Raw genomic sequence first — 18,482 nt, forward strand, 5'->3', positions numbered from 1 at the left:
ATAAGTAAAATTATATCAAATATTTTCTAAGCAAAACATTTCCTAGATAGACAAGACTGAAATGCAGTGTCCTAAACTAAGCTGGTGAACATGGTAAACATTATACCTGCTAAACATCAGTGTATTGTCATGACCATGCTACCATTAGCATTTAGCTCAAAGCACCTCTGTTGCCCAGTTCAGCCTTACATTGCAGCTAATATTGCTTGTCCAATTGAAATCAAATTTTATCATAGGACCAACTATCATAGCACGACTGCCACTCTTCACAACCCCATTTGCTAAAAAGCTGGGAGTGTGTAGAACATCAATAAAAACAGAATATAGTCATTTGCAAACAAACTGTGTTTACTGACAGCAGTTTTTCTGAGCCCATGTAGCAACATCCTTATACAATCATGTGTTCACAAAGTAGTGAACCTCACTCTATCCTTTCTTGTGAACAACTGAGCCTTTTGAGCATGCCCCAATCATGATACCATCACCTGTTACCAATGAATCTGTTTACCTGGGGAATGTTCCAGACAAGTGTTTTTGGAGCATTCCACAATGTTCCCAGTCTTTTACGGCCCATGTTCTAATTTGTTTGAAACATGTATAAAGCATTTTGTGGTATTCAGCTGGTCCATGAAAATGGCTTTGCAAACTGAATGCATTGCATTTTGAGTTTACATCTAATTACATTACAATGATGTTAAGCTCCTGATTGTGTGAAAAATTGAAGATCATGTTGTGTTTGCTAACTGAATAAAATGTGTAAAATGGCAGTATTCACTGAAATGAAACTGGTTTGTGAAAACTTACCTATGAGGATGTTACTGGTGGAGGTGTGGCGTTCCTTGATCGGTAAGGGTTCACTGGACACACTGCTGCTACGACTGCTAGTTCTGGAAGAGCTTGGGTCATTGGGGTAGATGGTTATACTACTGGTCATTTTACTAGTGGTGCTCACGATAGGTTTGGTAGAGATTTTGGGTTTGCCATTTGTAGACAAAGGTTCTGAAATCATCATTTCCTTCCGGTCAATCTCGACGATCGCTGGCTTGATGACAGCTTTGGACCTAAGTGCCTCACGTGGGCTGCACACTCGCTGGATCTCAATCCCAGATGCAGTATGTGTGGACCCCTGGTGACCTCCCTCAGCTAATGGTGTTCTGCTGTGGAGCTCCTCATCAAAAGAGCTCCTGGTAGAAGAACCCTCTGAATGCGAGTCATGGACATGGGAGTATCTAGGATATCTGGAGGCTGCAGTCCTACTGGTTACAGTTGTAGTTGTCTCAGTTACAGGCTCTGGTTCAGAGGGCCTTGAACCAGTAGACTCTGTTTCAGAGGCAGATGAATGACCCTCTGACCCCTGGTCGTTGGACAGCAGTGGAGTGACATGGGATCTGTAAGCTGTGTAGGATCCATTGGCTTTGGACAGGGTGGAGGTGACAGATACAGCAACGGATTCCTGAACCTGGTCTGTTGATTCCTGATCTGAAGCAGACGCTGTGTCCTTCTCTAAAGCAGATGTACTGTTGACGTTACTGGAACTCTCAGGCACTACATCAGAATTGTTTGATTCGCTATCACTACCAACATACAATTTAGAAATTTTTTCTACTCTGCTCTTTTTAGTCTCCCCATCAGTCTGTTTGTGGGCTGTCCTCAATGGCTTCTGGTCATTAGCTGCTGGAGGGTAGCGACTAAGAACAGATGCTTTTTTAGTATCACTCGAAGATGTGTTTACAGAGCAGACAGTGGCTCCTCTTGTTTTTTCCTCAGTTCCTCGTCCTACGTCTCTTAATCCGTTATCAGATGAAATTGCACCTGTTGGGGTTTTGGGTGTCCTTCTACTCTTGTGAGCAGGACTGAGCGCTCTCCTCACAGACTTAGGAGAGCTCTCTTCTGAGTGGCTCAGCTCTTTGCTCCTCAGCTTGGTCTCTCTCTTATGCTGAGGAGAGAGCTCCCTGTTCCTGTGTTTGGGGGAACTTGGTTCTGAGACAGTTGCAGCACTCCTATATTTGGGCTTCTCTTGTCTGAAACCTCCCTTCACAATAATCTCCTCATTCTCAGCTTTGCCGTTCTCCAGGACCTTAGTGGGGTTGTTGGAGCAAATGTTAGTGCTTCCATTGCCATGCTTATCCACACTACTGGTTCCATTTCTTCCAATTCCACCTCTTCCACACAGCTGTGTCCTGAGCTGTTCCACCTGCTCACTTAATTGGCGAGCCCGGTTTCGTTCCATTTGAAACTTCTCATGAAGTTCACCATTTTTGGACTCTGAGCTCTTTAGATCCTCTTCTACTATCTCCAGCTGTTTAAGACGGTTCTTCAGTCTCTCTACTTCCTGCGACAGCTCCTTCACTTTGTTGTCCTCCTCCTGCGAGCCCTCGAGACCACTGTTTTTCTCATTCTCAGATTTGTTCACAAGGCCGATGTTGTCATCAGCCATCTTCAAGTAGTCAATACTCTTCTTGCGTCCCGTCAGTTTACTCGTGAGGAGCCCTGTGGATGAAAGCTCATCCTCAATTCGTGACCTAATAAAATCTGCACGTCCAGGGTCTGCCGTCATGCCAAGGCGATTCTTCTGGTGCTCCAGTTTTTCTGTCAGCTTTAAAATTATCTTCTCGTCCTCTCTCTGCTTCTCTAGTAGCCTCTTACGCTCATTCATAAAAGTCTGGGTGAATCCTTTGAGTTTCTCCAGTTCCATAGCCAAAGCCTGCTCTGCCCTGTCCAGCTTTGTCTCAGACCCCTCCACCTCCTTCAAACGTGTTTTGAGTGCCTCTAACTCAGACGAGAGTTTCTTAGTCAAGTTCTTCTCCTCGTTGAGGCTTAGGCAGAGCTGGCTGCAGTCAGACTTGCTTTTCCCAAAAGCTTCTTCCAGTTTCTCTAGTTCTGCCATCCTCCGCTGCAGGCGTTCAATCTCGGCCCTTAGGTCCTTTGTGAGGCTTTCCTCCTCTTCCAGTTTCTCCCTGACTGTGCGGCAGAGATCTTCAGCTTTGCGTACCTCCTCATCCTTACCCTGGATCTTTAAGAGATGTTTCCTCAGGACTTCCACATCAGCAAGCAGGGATGAGTTGCTGCCTTCTGCCTGGATGATTTTGTCCTGCAGAGGAGAGGGAGATTTCAATCAGTCATTAATCTATTCATGCACTGGATTTCGGTTCCACCTCTTTCCACTCATTGCTTCTAAAATGCAAACACAAACATACTGTCAGAAGTCAACCAGTACTGACCTGCAGATCAAGTAGCTCATCCTCAGACTTCTGCAGCTTGTTTGTTGCTTCTTCCAGTTCATCCAGTCTTCGGCCAAGACTCTGTAGCTTGTGCCGCAGGTGGCGATGTGTCATGTCTTTATGGTCAGACATGACTACAGGTCTTTGTGTTGTATCTGTTATGTTGATTTTGTTGATTATTTGATGACAACGTTTTGGGAGGTCCACATTTGTGTGGTAGCAATATCAAGTCCCTTAGGTCCTAGGGGAATACTCTTTTCTCTCTGTGGTCTGTCTTGTTGTGTTTTTGTGACTGTCACTTTAAGACTTTGAAGATCCCTCAGAGTGGTGTTTAACAGACAAATCTGTCATCTGTAGGAGGGAGAGAGGAAATAACACTTAGTCATCCATAATTTCTCAATGACAGTCATTTGCATTCTCTAAGGGTAGTTCAGTAAGTGAGGAACAGCATTGCACATTGTGGCACACATAGCACTGTGGGCAAACTGTATGACTTTACACATCCATCAGACAGCTGTGGCACAAACCATGGGACAGGATGACATGAGGCCGAACACCAATGCATGTAGAATAAAAACAAACTAGCACATGATTTGGCAAAACAGAAACAAATCTTAGGTCCGGTTACATTTGAAAAGCAAATACAAATATGACCAGAAATTGGTTTCTAAGCCACCACATTACACTGTCTGTGGTTAAGGTACCATTCATCATCATGACAATCAAGTGTGCATTATGTGGACAATACAGAAAATACACCTCTCTCCCTTTTTGCCCTTGTACCAGCATGTATTTCACCTTGCCTGTCCTTTGAAGGAGATGGCACTGCTTCCATGTATCCAGGACTATGGGGGTTTCAACATGGCTGCACAGGCTTACACACACATACACACGCATGCACGCTTGCACACACATGCGCACACAGACACACATTTTGTCGTCTCCCTGCTGTTGTATTCAGCATCGATTTATGCTTGCCGGCCCGCTTCTGCTGACAACAGCATATCTAAAATAACACCGGCCTCCTTCAAATACCCCCATCTGCACACATACACAGCCATCACAGCCGACAACTACTACAGCACAGGCCCATCACAACATGACACCATTCATGGTCACGAGGGAGAAATATATTAGCTCTAATCAGACATTTAAGAAATCTCATAACCACAAAATAAGGATACTGAAGCTGTGTTGTCATTTGCCTTGTTATTTCAGTGCAATTATGTCAGAGGTTGGATCATACATATATTTCTGCAGCCAATACAATGTATTCATGCCCATCTGTGGACCCAAGCATGGCTATATGTGATGAGAAGAGATTATTAGCACACCACAGTATGCAGTCAACATGGCCTCCATAAATCGAACAGCTGAAGCTTCTGTCTCATGCATGATTCAGGTAGCGGGCTTTCCTTCTCTTTCCAAATCCAATAGCTTCCCTTCCCCCCTCGTTCTGCCAAGCTTCCCCCACCGACCGGGAGGGAAAATCGACCTGAGGGTAGGACATAACATCTGCACACATCATCACTTATCGACCCCCAGACTAGCAGCTCCATGCCTCCTCTTTCCCCTTGTCTACAGTACCATGTTCAAAGTTTCCCTTTCTGAAGCAACAAACCACTACACATAAAGACTGCTGTAGTTTTCCTTTACATTAAATTACTTTTACTGCTATAAAAACATCAACCAATGCAGTAAATTTACTCAGTCTTTTTATCTGCGGGAGCTATGTGCGTACATGGTACACAACAAGGTACAACTTGCCATTACGGTTCTTTCCAGCATAGTTTCATATATTTTCTATCGTTTCATTTGGTGTAAAAAGCCCAAACCACTCTTCCCACAATTCATTAAATGTCTTGTTGAACATTAAACCAAGGCAATAAGCTTTGAAAGTAAATATGGCAACGATTACTTCTTGAAAAAGCACAATGTGAACTCAAAGCATTTAGCTGTAGTGTTTTAATTATTCTGTGCTTTCATGAGGTCTAGTGGTTTAGTAATCTTCTCAGTGGAGTATGAGACGTCAAGAAAATACTGCGATGTACATGGTCTGAAGAGGGAGTAGGGAAAAAGACAAATGGGGAAAATGTTGGAGAGAAAACTGCTAGCCTAGCTGTCCACTTGAATGCCAAAACACCTTTGTCAATAAACTCATTTTGTGTTGCATTAGCTTTGCCCAGCTGTGGCTTGTTATGTGAGTTGTAGACCATTTTTTCTCTGTTGTCTTGAGGTGGTTGCAGTGATCCAAACCTGTCTTGACTGATCCTGTTCCAGTGGAGTAAAAATACTGCAAACAATTTCCACATATCCATTAAAAGCAAAGAGCGCTCATTGAAATAAAGGAAATAAATAGCTACAGTTCAATTGTTCTTGACAGCTCTTCACGCTGCACTATGTGGCTCAGGAAAAATGTAACCACTGAAAAAGACACCAAAACTAGACGGTACTTTTTCAATTTGGTGGTCTTACTGTCCTGACCCACTCAAAAATGAAACATCCTTCAAGCCCAGTCTTTATTATTTTTCCTTTAACATATTTCTGATTATCTCAGGGTTGGGTTTTGGGCCCCAATGTGATTTCTGAAATCCAACAACTCTGAGAGGAGCTCTGGTTGAGCCTTGTCCTGGTTAATAATGGTTTTCGCTATGTCCAGCTACTCCTGTCTTGGCAGGCTGCCTACCTCTCCTTTCATTCTCCCTTTATTTCTTTGCCAGCTCTCTACCTCCCTCCCTCATCTCTCCCCTCCATCTCTCTTAGACACGCACACCAGCACGGCCAAGTGGGCGCTTTTAAGGGGCGGCGGTGCGTGCAAAGCGACTCTGGCAAGGGTCCGCCTCTGCCAAACCAATCAACATACCTGATTCACTTATCGCAGGGCTGAAGCCTCATTAGCTACATTCAGGACAAGACAGGAGGGAATTAGAAGGGTGGTGGGTGAGATGGAAAGGAGGAGAGAAGAAACAAGAAGATGCAAGGCGGTAGAGGAAAAGGGAAACAAGAGATTAGTGCTGAAGAAATGATAGCGTCTATGTAGTCTTAGACCATGAATTTCTTCCATTTAGGACCATTGTCCACATATTCCTGTATTCCTTTGATTTTCCACACCTGAACACTCATCAGTCAGGAAGATATCATTCATTTTCAAGACTGTGGAAAGAAAAACAAAAGTGGGGAAGTTGGAGGGATGGAAGTATGGTGGGTGTCCTGAACTCAAACCCAACACACAGTTTCATTCTCCTGTTCTCTGCATTGTTGACAATTATGGAGATCTTGGAAAGGGGTAGGAGCTGTGAGGCAGTGAAACTGACCCCTTTTATGCAGACACGTTCCTAATGACAGACTATCCAGGGCACTGCCAGTCCCTCGCTCTGCCTTGTCTGCTCTTAACCAGGCCACTGGGCTCTCCCAAGCCCATTCCTAACCAGGGCATTGTCTGGGTTTTATGGCCAGGGCCAAGGGAGAGTATAAAAGTGTTGCTCTAATCTGTCTTGAGCATCAGATGGATCACGATAATTTCCAGCATCCAGATTTGATTTCAGTGAAAGAAATTCCAGTGATTGCTTTCTTAACAGTTTCCTGTGATTGTCTTTGCCATGGTTGTACTGTCCTGACTGTGTGGCAAACCTGTGTGAATATTGTGACTATCTGATCCCAGCAGGCTATCATCTAAGCTTTTACAGCATCTCTAACAAAACTCACAAGCCAATATAAATTAAAGACAGCACTGAAAACAGTTTAACCCAGGTCCTGGCTGACTGCACTGTATGACTCTGGCACCTTCCACTTCCTGAAATCTGGACAGGAAGTTGCCTACTTGTCCTTTCACTCACTTCTGCACTCCTACTGCTGTTATTATGAGAAGCAGTGCATTGAGACTGTTGATTGGCAGCAAGTGTGCAGGCAGCCAGACTACAGTTAGCTTGAGGTGACCTCCACCTGAATAAGTCTACGAGGCTCTGTGATTGGACTGTGAAGACGGTGTGGGGGCGAACTGAACGAGGAGGAGGGTGAACAAAGCAAAGTACTGTAGATCCAGAAACAATAGTGGTAGCAGAAGAAGAAAAATGAGTCAGGACGATGAGAAAGTAGCATAAGGACATTCATTTAGCAAAATCAGGCAACTGCCTTGGGGCCACCAACCCTCGGGGGTGCCAATGGCTCCAGATTCAGAATGTGGCAATTACAGTGTAGTAAGTTAATTACTGTATGCTCCACTAAAGCACATTAAAACTGAAATAATAGGTTCCTTAAGGCAATGCCTGCATTATAACCAATTCAATTAAAATCCACTTTTAGGGCCTTTATTATTTTAGTATCAATTGTGCTTACAAGGTACATTTAACTTAACACATGTGTGCTTAAGTTACAACAAAGTCAAATACTAATTACCAACTAATACATACAATACGCAGTCGGAGAAAAGGGAGGTTCAATAGGAGCCCGCAGGTAATTTTCCTTTGGGGCCCCTTTTTGGGTAAATACCGCCCTGAAACATAACATCCATATCCATATTCAGCTGCAGAGCTGCAGGCAAACCAGTACTTCTTATCGGCAAAAGAAGCAAAAGCAAGATTGTTTGCACCTGAAAATGCAGATGCCAATAAGTGCCATCTTCAGGTAAAGAATGATATGCATTACAACTGGAATTGAAGGTTTTACTTTTAGCATTTTAAACATATAGGTTATGCTAATTGGAACATATTTGGTGGAATACTGGAAAAACAGCAGCAGCCATTACTTTCTTTGCCTCTAGGGGGCCACATCTAGGTCCGAAGTGGTTCTGCTATTGCTTTCCTTTGTTGTAGGTGGCGCATGTTGGCATGTGTAACACCCCGTCTCGCCTGCTAAACATGAATTTGTCAGTTTGCGAGAGTGTGTGAGTAACTTTCATGCCCAGGTGTTCCACATCTAAAATCGGGAAAATGAGGACTGACACGCACGGAAAGATGCAATGGGAGAGCCAGACAGTGATGCATGCAAGAGGACGGGAAGGACAAAGACAGAGAAAACCAGGGGGGCTTCATTTTGTCTTGGACCAACAACACCGAACAGACTTGGAAGTAAAACTTTGTCGAAGAGGTCCATCCACTCTGCTTGCTCTCTCTCTCTCAACACACACACACACACACACACACACACACACCAAGGTTACAATCATACACCATATCATTAGGGCTTTAGCCACTCTCTTCCTGCCTGTTGCCTTCAGTACATTCTGTTCTCTCCATGAAAGAGAGAAGGAAGGAAAGAAAAAAAAAATCCCCCTCTCTATTGCACTTGACGTTAGGTTGGAACTTACGGGTTTGAAACTCTTCTGCCTCATAAACGGTAGTTAATAAAGGGCCCGAGTCCAATCAAAATGCCTCAACCACATCTTCATGTAGACAGTTATTGCCAGTTTGCGTATGTGAATGTGTGACAAATACTTTGTGTGTGTGTGTGTGAGTGTGTGTGTGTGTGTGTGTGAGTGAGTGTGTGTGTGGAGGGACGACTGCAGTGGATGGATGCTGGCGCAGCACTGGAAGCCACAAGATGGTGGAGACCTGATGCTTGGCCTGCATTTTTCCGTTTTTCCAAGAAAAAGAAAACCGGCATCCCATAATGCTCGGTTTGTCGTTTCCTGTGCTGTCATGTTACTTTTTTTTTTTTTTTTTTTTTTACGTTTTTTTTTTTTTTTTTTTTCACCCTTTCAGTTTTGCACCGCTTCTGGAAAAATGGTAAAAAAGAAAAGCTGTGTTGTATTTCAGCAGGAAAATGGGTAAGAAGTAAGGGTCATGTAGCTGGTTCATCAGAACAAGCTGGACTGGGACGGGAATACCTTAAGATCCTGGGTGAAATGACCACTTACAGCATTGGTATTGAAGTGTGGTCAAACAGTGGGTGAACAAACCGTTGTCTCTGAAATCTAGAAAAATAGATTTGTTCATGGGAGAAGACATGCAAGTAAACCACAATTACACTATAACGACAAAGCAGATGCTGTCCACTTGTCAGGCCAGCATCACTCAATGTTAAGATATTCCTCAATGACATTATTTCCTTTTTCTTTTCCTCTCTTCCGCCAGATTTCTTCACTTAAAAAGAGACTGAAAACTAAATAAAAATTGAGTTGTTACGTTACACTTTTGCTCCATTACACTTGAGCGTCTTTCCTCCAAGGCCTGGCAGCCAGTGACTGGAAAGGCTCAGCATGGACACTTAGCTTCATTTAAGCTTGGATTTCCTGTCATTTGTTAACAGTCTGAGCTAATTTTACAATTTAAGTCGCCCTTTATGGTTCTGAACTCTCGCAGGGAGTCAAAAACTAAAATTAGAGACAGCCAAGGAAGTATAGAGGAAAAAGAAGACAGCAGTGCAAGAAAAGAAGTCTATTGTTGGGCAAGAAAGTTGCTGTCTGGCCAAACCACACACTGATAGCAGCCAAGTATCAATAGTGTGTGAAAATAACTATTCTTTCTATTTATTCAAAAGTCTTTGGATGACTATACCACAGGGTTTACCCTATGAGGACAACTGTGTCAGTCAGAATTTAAATTGTGAAGGGCTTTTTTCACAGTTTTCTGACATTTTAAAGACAACTAATCAATTAATTGTGAAAATAATGACCCGATGATTTGATAATAACAATCATCGCTGCAGCCCCATCGACAATAAAAGGAGTTCCGAAATGTTCTCACATATATGATAAGCTGCAAAGAAGATGGATAATGTGCTCAACCAACCATAGCTATGGTAGATGTGCAGGATAATAAACAGCATGCAAAAGAAAAGGAGAGATGGTCTGAACACAGAGACATGTAATCTCAATCACAACACGCTGTTCTTCAAAATCCCAAAAAAAGGGAAGTGAGAGAAGGTCAAACTTGACACACCCCTAGGTCAGCGAGGTCAAAGGCAAAGCTTGGTGTGAAGCTGGGCTGAAGGTTTTCCTCCTGACAAACATTTATGTGAACATCACGGCCAGTTTTAGTTTGATAGCCAGACTGGAAAGAAACAGCCCTCTCTCCGGTCTTAGCCCAGTAACCCAAAGTCTTTTCTGGGTCTCTCCTCCCCTCCTCCCCTGTCTGTCTACATCAAGAGTCCTGTTGCTGGGGCTTAAAACCAGCACCCTGCTTAATGCGAGGGGGCATGATTAGATGAGAGAAGGGAATATGGGGAGGGGAAGAGAAATGCCAGAGAAGGTTTGCAGGGTGAGAGAGTTTAACAGCGTCTGACCTGTCAGCTTTAATGCAAGAGTATGATGGATGAACACATACACTACATTTCAGGCTTCTCCGTTTATGACCTAATTGCAGATGTAACTTTGAAGAGGCTGAATCAAATTCAAAGTCTTCAGAGCTTTTCGGCTCAGCTTGGTGGCACAACAGTAAATTGGAGCATGTTCTTGATCAAATATCTACACACAGGATTACATGCAACAGTCGCTGTTGCCGCGACCAAGAAGCAGAGCAGGGGAGGGATATTAGATGCTCTGTTTAAAAAAGCAGCACCCGAAAATACTGGCCAGTCAGTTGCTGGCTAGTCCTGGGGCAGATCTGCAGATCTACATTAACTTGGATGTAATCAGTTATGATAGAAACACAGAATATGACATGCAGGAAGGGATTCAGTGTCTTGGATGGAAGAATGGGTGGATGGATGGATTGGGTTAGGGTCATTTGTAGTGTATAAAGTTATTGGCATGGCAGGTGGCACTAAAGATTAGAGTTCTTTGTGGATCCAATTCATTCCTAGTAACCAGGACGTGACCCAGTCTTAATTACATTCTGTCAGGGTGCTGTGTATTGCTGCTGGTCTCAGGCCTGTGCGTCAATGAGGGCTGCAACAATTGTTTTCATTAACAATTACTGTGTACAGTCTTGATTAATCAATTAATAATGTAAATAAAATAATGGAAAATGTGCAGCCTAGTTTCCCAAAGTGCAAGGAGGCAACGGGGGGGGGCTCATTTATTAAAATAGTTATTGTCTGTAACTGTCTCAGATTCCTGTCAACTGACTGATTGATTAATTGGCTAAACATTTGAGCTCTAGTGTCAATAAGTGGGAAGAAGTCAGCCTGATACATGGTACGCGCTCTACCAGGTGAGAAACTGGAAAGTCCCCGCAGTCCAAACTTTTTGACCCTTGAAAACTTCTTGACCCTTGAGGAGTTTTGCTACAGATGTGTGAGAGGTGTTGTCATTAACCTACTCCTAACCTCTTCAAACTTGTGCTCTGCTCTCTAACAGTGTTGCTGTGGACTGTCACACTCAGACAATGTGGCACAACATCAGCTGCCATCAAGTTCAAACATATCAGCCTAATAATACTGTATGTGTCCATTCTCAGACCATTACTAAAGTCTCCATTGGCTGACTGTCTAAACCCATAACTGCTATAATTTATAGCATTTTAAGAAAATTATATTTATTTAAATACATGCAATACTTTCTGAATACATGCAGGGATCACGTGCATACGTGCTTTGAACAAAAACAAGTTTGGCAATACTTGTTATTGATGTAAACACACAGATTTATGTCCCGTGTGACTTGCCGTCATGTTTCCATGAAATATTTCCCAACTCTACTCCAGCATGTCCTCTGCCTGCTGCCCTCTGTGTTCGGGGTCAGAGGTTGCTGACACTGTAAACATGCAAAACACTCCTTACAAGACGCGGGGGCAAACAGGAGGTCCTGATTAAGGGAGCAGATTGTGTTGTTTTGTGCTGCAGCTAAAGCAAACTGAACTGAGGTGAGATGCATTGTGGGAAATGAGGATGGAGTTTTGATGCTAAATAGCATGGTTGTTGTGCAGATAACAAAAAACACATGGTTACTTCAAACGTGGGAGAGACAATAAAATGTTAATGATCAGTACGTTAAAAAAAATCTCCAACAAATTAGTTATTTAGGGATTAAACACACAGTATCTAACAAGACAGGGACATAAGTGGAAAAATGCACTGCATCGGCCATGCTCCGTGAGTAATGAGCAAAAGTCATGTGTCCATAAAAGCCACGTGCAAGCATGAAATCTTATTAAAGCAGCTGTGATGAAAATATATGTTTCACACAGAAACAAGACTAATAAAGATTGGTCACAGCCAATAACTTCAAACTTCAAGAATTTCGGCTGTTAAGGGTCAGTAAACTTCACTGATTTATGCACGGGTTTGTGTGTATGTGTGTGTGTGATCTTGTGGACTGAAATCGCAGGAAGTCCCAGTTGTGATAGGCAAAAAGACTCTAGTACGAGAAGTGTCCGTCCAATAACATGAGCTGTGATTAGACCGGATGATCAGAGAAGAGAGACAAAGACACTGAGGCCTTTTCACAACAGCTCAGTGTCTACAATGGAAATGACGGCAACAGAAATCCTGACGAGAAAGCAAATCTAAAACACCGATCAGGTGGTTGATGTGGATGAAAAAAACTTTAAGCCAACATGGATAAGAGGTCCTCATTCAGAAAAAAAGGAAATGCGAACACCAATTATTCCATGACGACTTAACAAGCTCCACTTGCTGACGAACATTGTGATGATTATTCGACTGGTTAGCTTCATTTGGAATAATTCAACTGTACAGAAACTCGTTGACCTCCCATTAACAGCGCTTTCTGTCAGGACCAACACTAGCTACCTATTTAAAGCAATGCTCAACAGCTGTTCTGGTGCTCTCAGGTATCAGCAGACGTCAGCAAAAACTTTATATGACTGAATGCGTGCACACAGATATGTGCAGTTGTGTGCAATGATGAACTGCTTGGGAAGGAATGTGTGTGTGTGTGTGTGTCACCGTTTCACACTGATAAGAGAACATGAAAACATCACAACATGATGACACTTGTCAGAGTCAACACTGGCTAACTAAGAGGCTGTGTGAATCAGTATGAGTCAGGCAGTGCGAGGGCGAGGCAGACAGACAAAGGTTGAGCGAGAGTTAGTGTGATAAGAACAGAAAAAGGACAGATAATTTTGTCTCTGGGAGTTTGCAGGATCTCAAAAACCTGAAAAAAATCAATTAAGTCTGGTAGAAGACTAGCATAAATGCTAAAAAATGCTTTTCTCTCAAATTAACAAACTCTAACAAATTGTGAGGATTGCGCAGCCTTAGCAAAGACACACAGCGAGCGCCTGACGTTAGACTACTGTCACACTCTGTTGAACAAACACTGACAAAATGTAACCCTTCATTTACAATTAGAAGAAAACAGAGCCACGCACTGTGTCTGCAAAGCATCGCTGGCAGAGACGGTCTGCAGATGCACAGAAAATGTTGAGAAATGCAACTATACACCAGGTGCCACAGGGAGCACAAACGCATTAACAGGCTTATTGGAGTCGGGAGGTGAGATTTATGGTGAAATGCTACCTCACATCTGTTCTTTACTCATCCCAGATGGACTGGGTTCGGCAACGTGAAGGGCCTGAATCAAGCAAAAGTCTGTGGCAAAAAGGCACAGTAAACCCTACGTGGTCAATGATCACAATCTAAGATATTACATAACTGTGAAATTGAACTGGAAGGTCAGTGTTTTGCCATTTCCTCCGGTAAAATCTCATTACTATTCGTTCTTTTCTGTCTCTGTCAGTCTATCACTGTCACCCTCTTTTCATGTAACCCTCTACCTTTAAATATCACCCCAACCCCCATTTCTGATGCTGCAATCCCTTCATTTCCCCCTGCCTTCCTGCTGCATTCACGTGTCCTTCCCACTGTACCTCACCTCTCTGGTGATGATGGATTGGGCATTTTAGCAGGCCGGTCCTCCCGATGGCTGACGATGACAGCCTACAAACACTGTCTGTTCATAGATACATCAATAGCTCTTAAACGTACAGGCCTTCAACCCTCTGCCTGGCTGCTTGACATCCTGCTCATTCACCGCTTTCCCATTCTAGCACACACACGTACACACACACACACACACACACACACACACACACACACACACACAGCTTGGTTGGCAGAGCTTAGCAGTGCTTCATCAGCCTGAGCCTTGGCATTAGCTGCCTGCTGCAGCTGAATGGAGACCTCAGTGGCTCTTTGAGAGAGAGAGAGAGAGAGAGAGAGAGAGCGAGAGAGAGAGAGAAAGAGAGAGAGAGAGAGAGAGAGAGCAGCAGAAAAGCTTCGCCAAAGCAAATGTGCACAGCGAAATGCATGCAATAATGCGAGGTAAGCAAAGAAAGGTAGAGAAAGCAATAACAAACGAGGAGAGAGTGAGAGCGAGACGAGGGGAGTGACCGCACAGAATGCAGAGCAGGTAGCTGCCAGAGTGGATTACTGCAGCAGGAATGCAGCACTGGCTACAGGATGGGAGGGAGGGGGGAGAGGAGGAGGAGGAGAGGTAACGGGAGGTAAAATGATGACGCTGTACATCAGAGGAGAGATAGAGGCATGAGTGTCCTATCAATGTAAGTCAAGAAGAAGAAGTTACTCTAAATGTATGTTAAGACACAGGAAAAAACAACACATGAGCTGAGCTGCTTGTTACTTGTCACATCAAGCATGCAAAGGTGCCATTACGCACTTAAATATCTGAATAAATAACAGGACGCTTGAATGTAAAAATCACCATGGATTCTGACATGAATAAATATCTTTAGAGTGACCTTTTCTGTGCAGGAAGTGAGGCGAATAGGAGAATAAGGCAACTTGCATGAAGAGTGAAATTCAAAACAGGTGAATAGACAACAAGTAGAGTATTTAAAAATGCTCTTGAATAACTGCACTTTACTGAGAAAGGTGTGACGTTTTGGTAAATATGCTTATTCACATTATGCTTATTGCTTGCCAGGGGTTACATGAGAAGATTGATACCACTCTCATGCCTGCAGGGCTGTAGTACTACACTGGTTTCACAATACACCATGGTATGAAAATCAGCAGTTATATCATGTACACTTACTTATCTACATCAAGTTACGTCAAGTTTCACCTGTCAGGCTACAATATCTTTCAAAATTATAATAAAGCATTTTTTCAACCAGGAAAAACAGCTGTTCCCACCTGTCCTACCTTTTCCTGTAAGGCTCACTGTAACTGATACTAACAGTATTAATAATAACTGCCATATACCAACATGGTAATAATGTGAAACCATGATATTTTTCTGAGAGCTATCCATACCATTATAATTTCATAACACTGCAACCTTAGATGCCTGTATGCTAAATATGAAGCTACAGCCTGGAGACAGTTAGCTTAGCAGTTAGCGGCAAAACAGCTAGCCTGGCTCAATCCAAGCATAAATAAAAAAAATAAATTAATCTCCCAAGCAGCAGCAATTACGCTCACTTATTAAAACTTTTCACCTTCAGGTCTTGAGACAACCTTCAGACAAAGCCAGGCTCACTGTTTCCCCTTGCTGCCATTCTTTACACTAAGCTTAGCTAAGCTAACTGTCTCCTGGCTCAAGCTACATAGTTATGAGTCAATGACATCTCTTTTATTATGAGAACCTAAACAGAAGTGTGAGGTGCCTTCAGCAGCAGGACACTGACATGAGAAGCTCCATTTCCTGTTTTATTGACAGCTTTCGTGGACTTTGTTAGCTCTGGACTATTCCAGATGCATTCAGCTCAAGCAGGATGTGAACCAGCATCCGGAAGAGAAAACGCATGTAAATGCAGCTCTGTGAAGACGCACAGACCACGCCTTAGCCACATATTGACCTTAAACGGTTATGTGAGCAGACAGCACAGTAGACATAGTAAGACAGTGACACATGTACTGTCTCTGCTGACTAACTTGACCTGCTAACACAAACACAGACACAAACACAAACGGCAGCTGCTTGTCCCTGAGAGCAGTGTGAATGAGGGCGAGTGCACTGGCCCATATGGTACAGAACATGTACAGTATCTATGTATGTATGTGTGTGTGCCACTCCTGTGTGACTTCAGGCTACAGGGAAGGAAGTGCGGCGCCGGCGTTTGTGCCCAACAGGAAACAGACTCACAAAGAGCACATGAGGAGCGGAAGAGAGCGAGGAGGAGGAGGAGGAACGGGGGGGGGGAAGGAAGGGAGGAAAAGGTGGGCAAAGCAGGAGGAGGATGAGGAGGAGAAGAAGCCAGAGGAAAATATTTGAAATTCAGACTGTTACCAATACTGTGACTGACTGGGTGACATGATGCAAGCGAACACACACACACACACACACACACACACACACACACACACACACACACACACATAATAATTAGGAATAGGTCAACATTTTGGGAAATTGATTACGCCACTCTGAAGCTTAGATTAGCATTACACAATTTTTTTCCCCCTGCTGCTGGAAGCACAGGGAAACAGCCGGCCTGACTATTGCTGAAGCGAAACTAAAATAAATGAATAAATAAATACTTGCAAAAAACATTTTGAGGTCAAAGGAGGAATCGCGTACCGTAACTATTTCTTGGCGAACAACAGCCGGGCACAACGACTTCCCGGAGTCTTGTCATATCAAAGTTGCCAGACAAGCAGCGGTATAACTGGAAATGCGCTGTACAGAAGCACCGCTGAGATTTAGTCGTTTGTACAGATTAAACAAACAAGATACAACGTGTGAGCTTTAGAGGAGCTGGTAGGCGTATTTTTGAACTCTGGTAAATGCCAGGCTAACCGTTTCCCCCTGCTTCCAGCTTTTATGTTAAACTAAGCTAATCATCTCTCGGCTCCACCTCCACACTTACAACACACACACACACACACACACACACTTGGAGGGAATATTTCATAACCAACCAAACCTACCATACCAATTACATACCAATCGTGTTGAGTAAAGCTCATAGACTGCACTGGATTTACTGGACAATTTAATTTAGCATTTATTCAAAGGTCTTTTATTCAAATTAAATTAGATGACGGTCTTTCAGTGACCCAGAGACACCCTGAATAGATGCAGAAACAGGAAAAAGCTGAAATAAATGAACATTATTCAACACAACTTACATTTCAGATTCATCCTTTTGTGTGCGGCACCTTAAGCTCCTCTTCCCAAAGTCTCCATCCTGTGGCGAGAAACACACAAGCAGGGCATGAGGTTAGCAAATGTGGACTGACTGGTCATCATAATATCAAGACACACACACATGACATCTTTCACCATTGTTATGTTTGGCAGTTGGCAAAGCCCAGAGCCTGTGACCAGTCTGACAATGCACTCACTGTAGGGGAGATGGTTCACAGTCAAGCTAACGGGCTAAGAATGAGCTAACTGCTCAGATATGGGACACATTCGGAGGCTTTGCAATAGACTCATGCATGAGCAGACAAGCAGCGTTTGGCCACGACAACAGAAGGCCCTATTCAGTTCTCTGGAGAGGCACTGGTACACACACAAACACACACGCACCATTATCGTAATCATCATCATCTTAGAAGCTCTCATCTGCTTCAAAACACACACACACACACACACACACACACACACACACACACACACACACACACACAGAAAACAACCCAGACTTGGAGCATTCCACTACAGTAGCATTCCATATGTTTGGTTAAGCACAGAGAATCCAGATTTAAGACTGGAGTCTGGACCGAATTTAAAGGATGAGGGAAGTGAAGGGAGGGGGGAAAATGAAGAGGAGGAGGAGGAGGAGGGGGCTGAAGGAGAAAGGGAACATTCCTGTGAACTGTAAGCAGCAACAGGACACTCTGGTACAGAAAACATACAGCAGACGTTAAGGAATGAAGTACCAAGCTCATCTTTTATGCCAAGAGGTGCTCAGACTGGTGGAAAGTCCCAGCATCTACAGTTTCATGACAAAACTCAGTCTACCACTGATGAAGACCGTGACAGATGCTTAAAAGCGAGCCAGCAAGTCGGCCTTGAGTTGAAACTGTTTCGACACCTGTACATTAGACCTTTTCCTGTAACAAGGAAGAGGAAGAGGAAATGGTACACAAAGAGACAATAAAAACTGGCATGAAAGCATGTGAAGCTGCAGCTTATTTTCATGATCATTGATTTGATGAATTGCAATGAATTGCTTAGTCAGTAACTTTGTCAGAAAAAGCAGAAAATGCATCAAATTTCCATGCGTTAACAACAAGCTTGCAGTGTCCTGACAACATGTTAATGATGTGTTGTCAGCACATTTCTTCAGACGTCACGTGTTTTCGGCCTCTTTGACCTTCAAATTGATTGTTTACAGTCCAAAACCTAAAGAGCTTCAGTTTGCCGCCACAAAAGATGAAGAAAATCTCCAAATCTTCACATTTGAGCAACTGGAAGCACTGGATTTTAGAAATAAAGACTCCAGT

General features: G+C 43.4%; 1 protein-coding gene across 1 annotated transcript in view; it reads right to left on the reverse strand.

Moving 5' to 3' along the window:
* Positions 1 to 18,482, reverse strand: part of luzp1 (leucine zipper protein 1) — a 45,863-nt gene that overhangs the window by 10,025 nt on the left and 17,356 nt on the right. The window contains exons 2-4 of the mRNA XM_076748302.1: positions 17,160 to 17,218; positions 3,222 to 3,572; positions 805 to 3,091 (exon numbers count right to left, since the gene is read on the reverse strand). Coding sequence (XP_076604417.1) covers positions 805 to 3,091; positions 3,222 to 3,353 — 2,419 coding nt within the window. The 5' untranslated portion in view covers positions 3,354 to 3,572; positions 17,160 to 17,218. The remainder of the gene's footprint in view (positions 1 to 804; positions 3,092 to 3,221; positions 3,573 to 17,159; positions 17,219 to 18,482) is intronic.

The sequence above is a fragment of the Chaetodon auriga genome, chromosome 14, assembly GCF_051107435.1.
Source record: "Chaetodon auriga isolate fChaAug3 chromosome 14, fChaAug3.hap1, whole genome shotgun sequence".
Taxonomy (NCBI): domain Eukaryota; kingdom Metazoa; phylum Chordata; class Actinopteri; order Chaetodontiformes; family Chaetodontidae; genus Chaetodon; species Chaetodon auriga.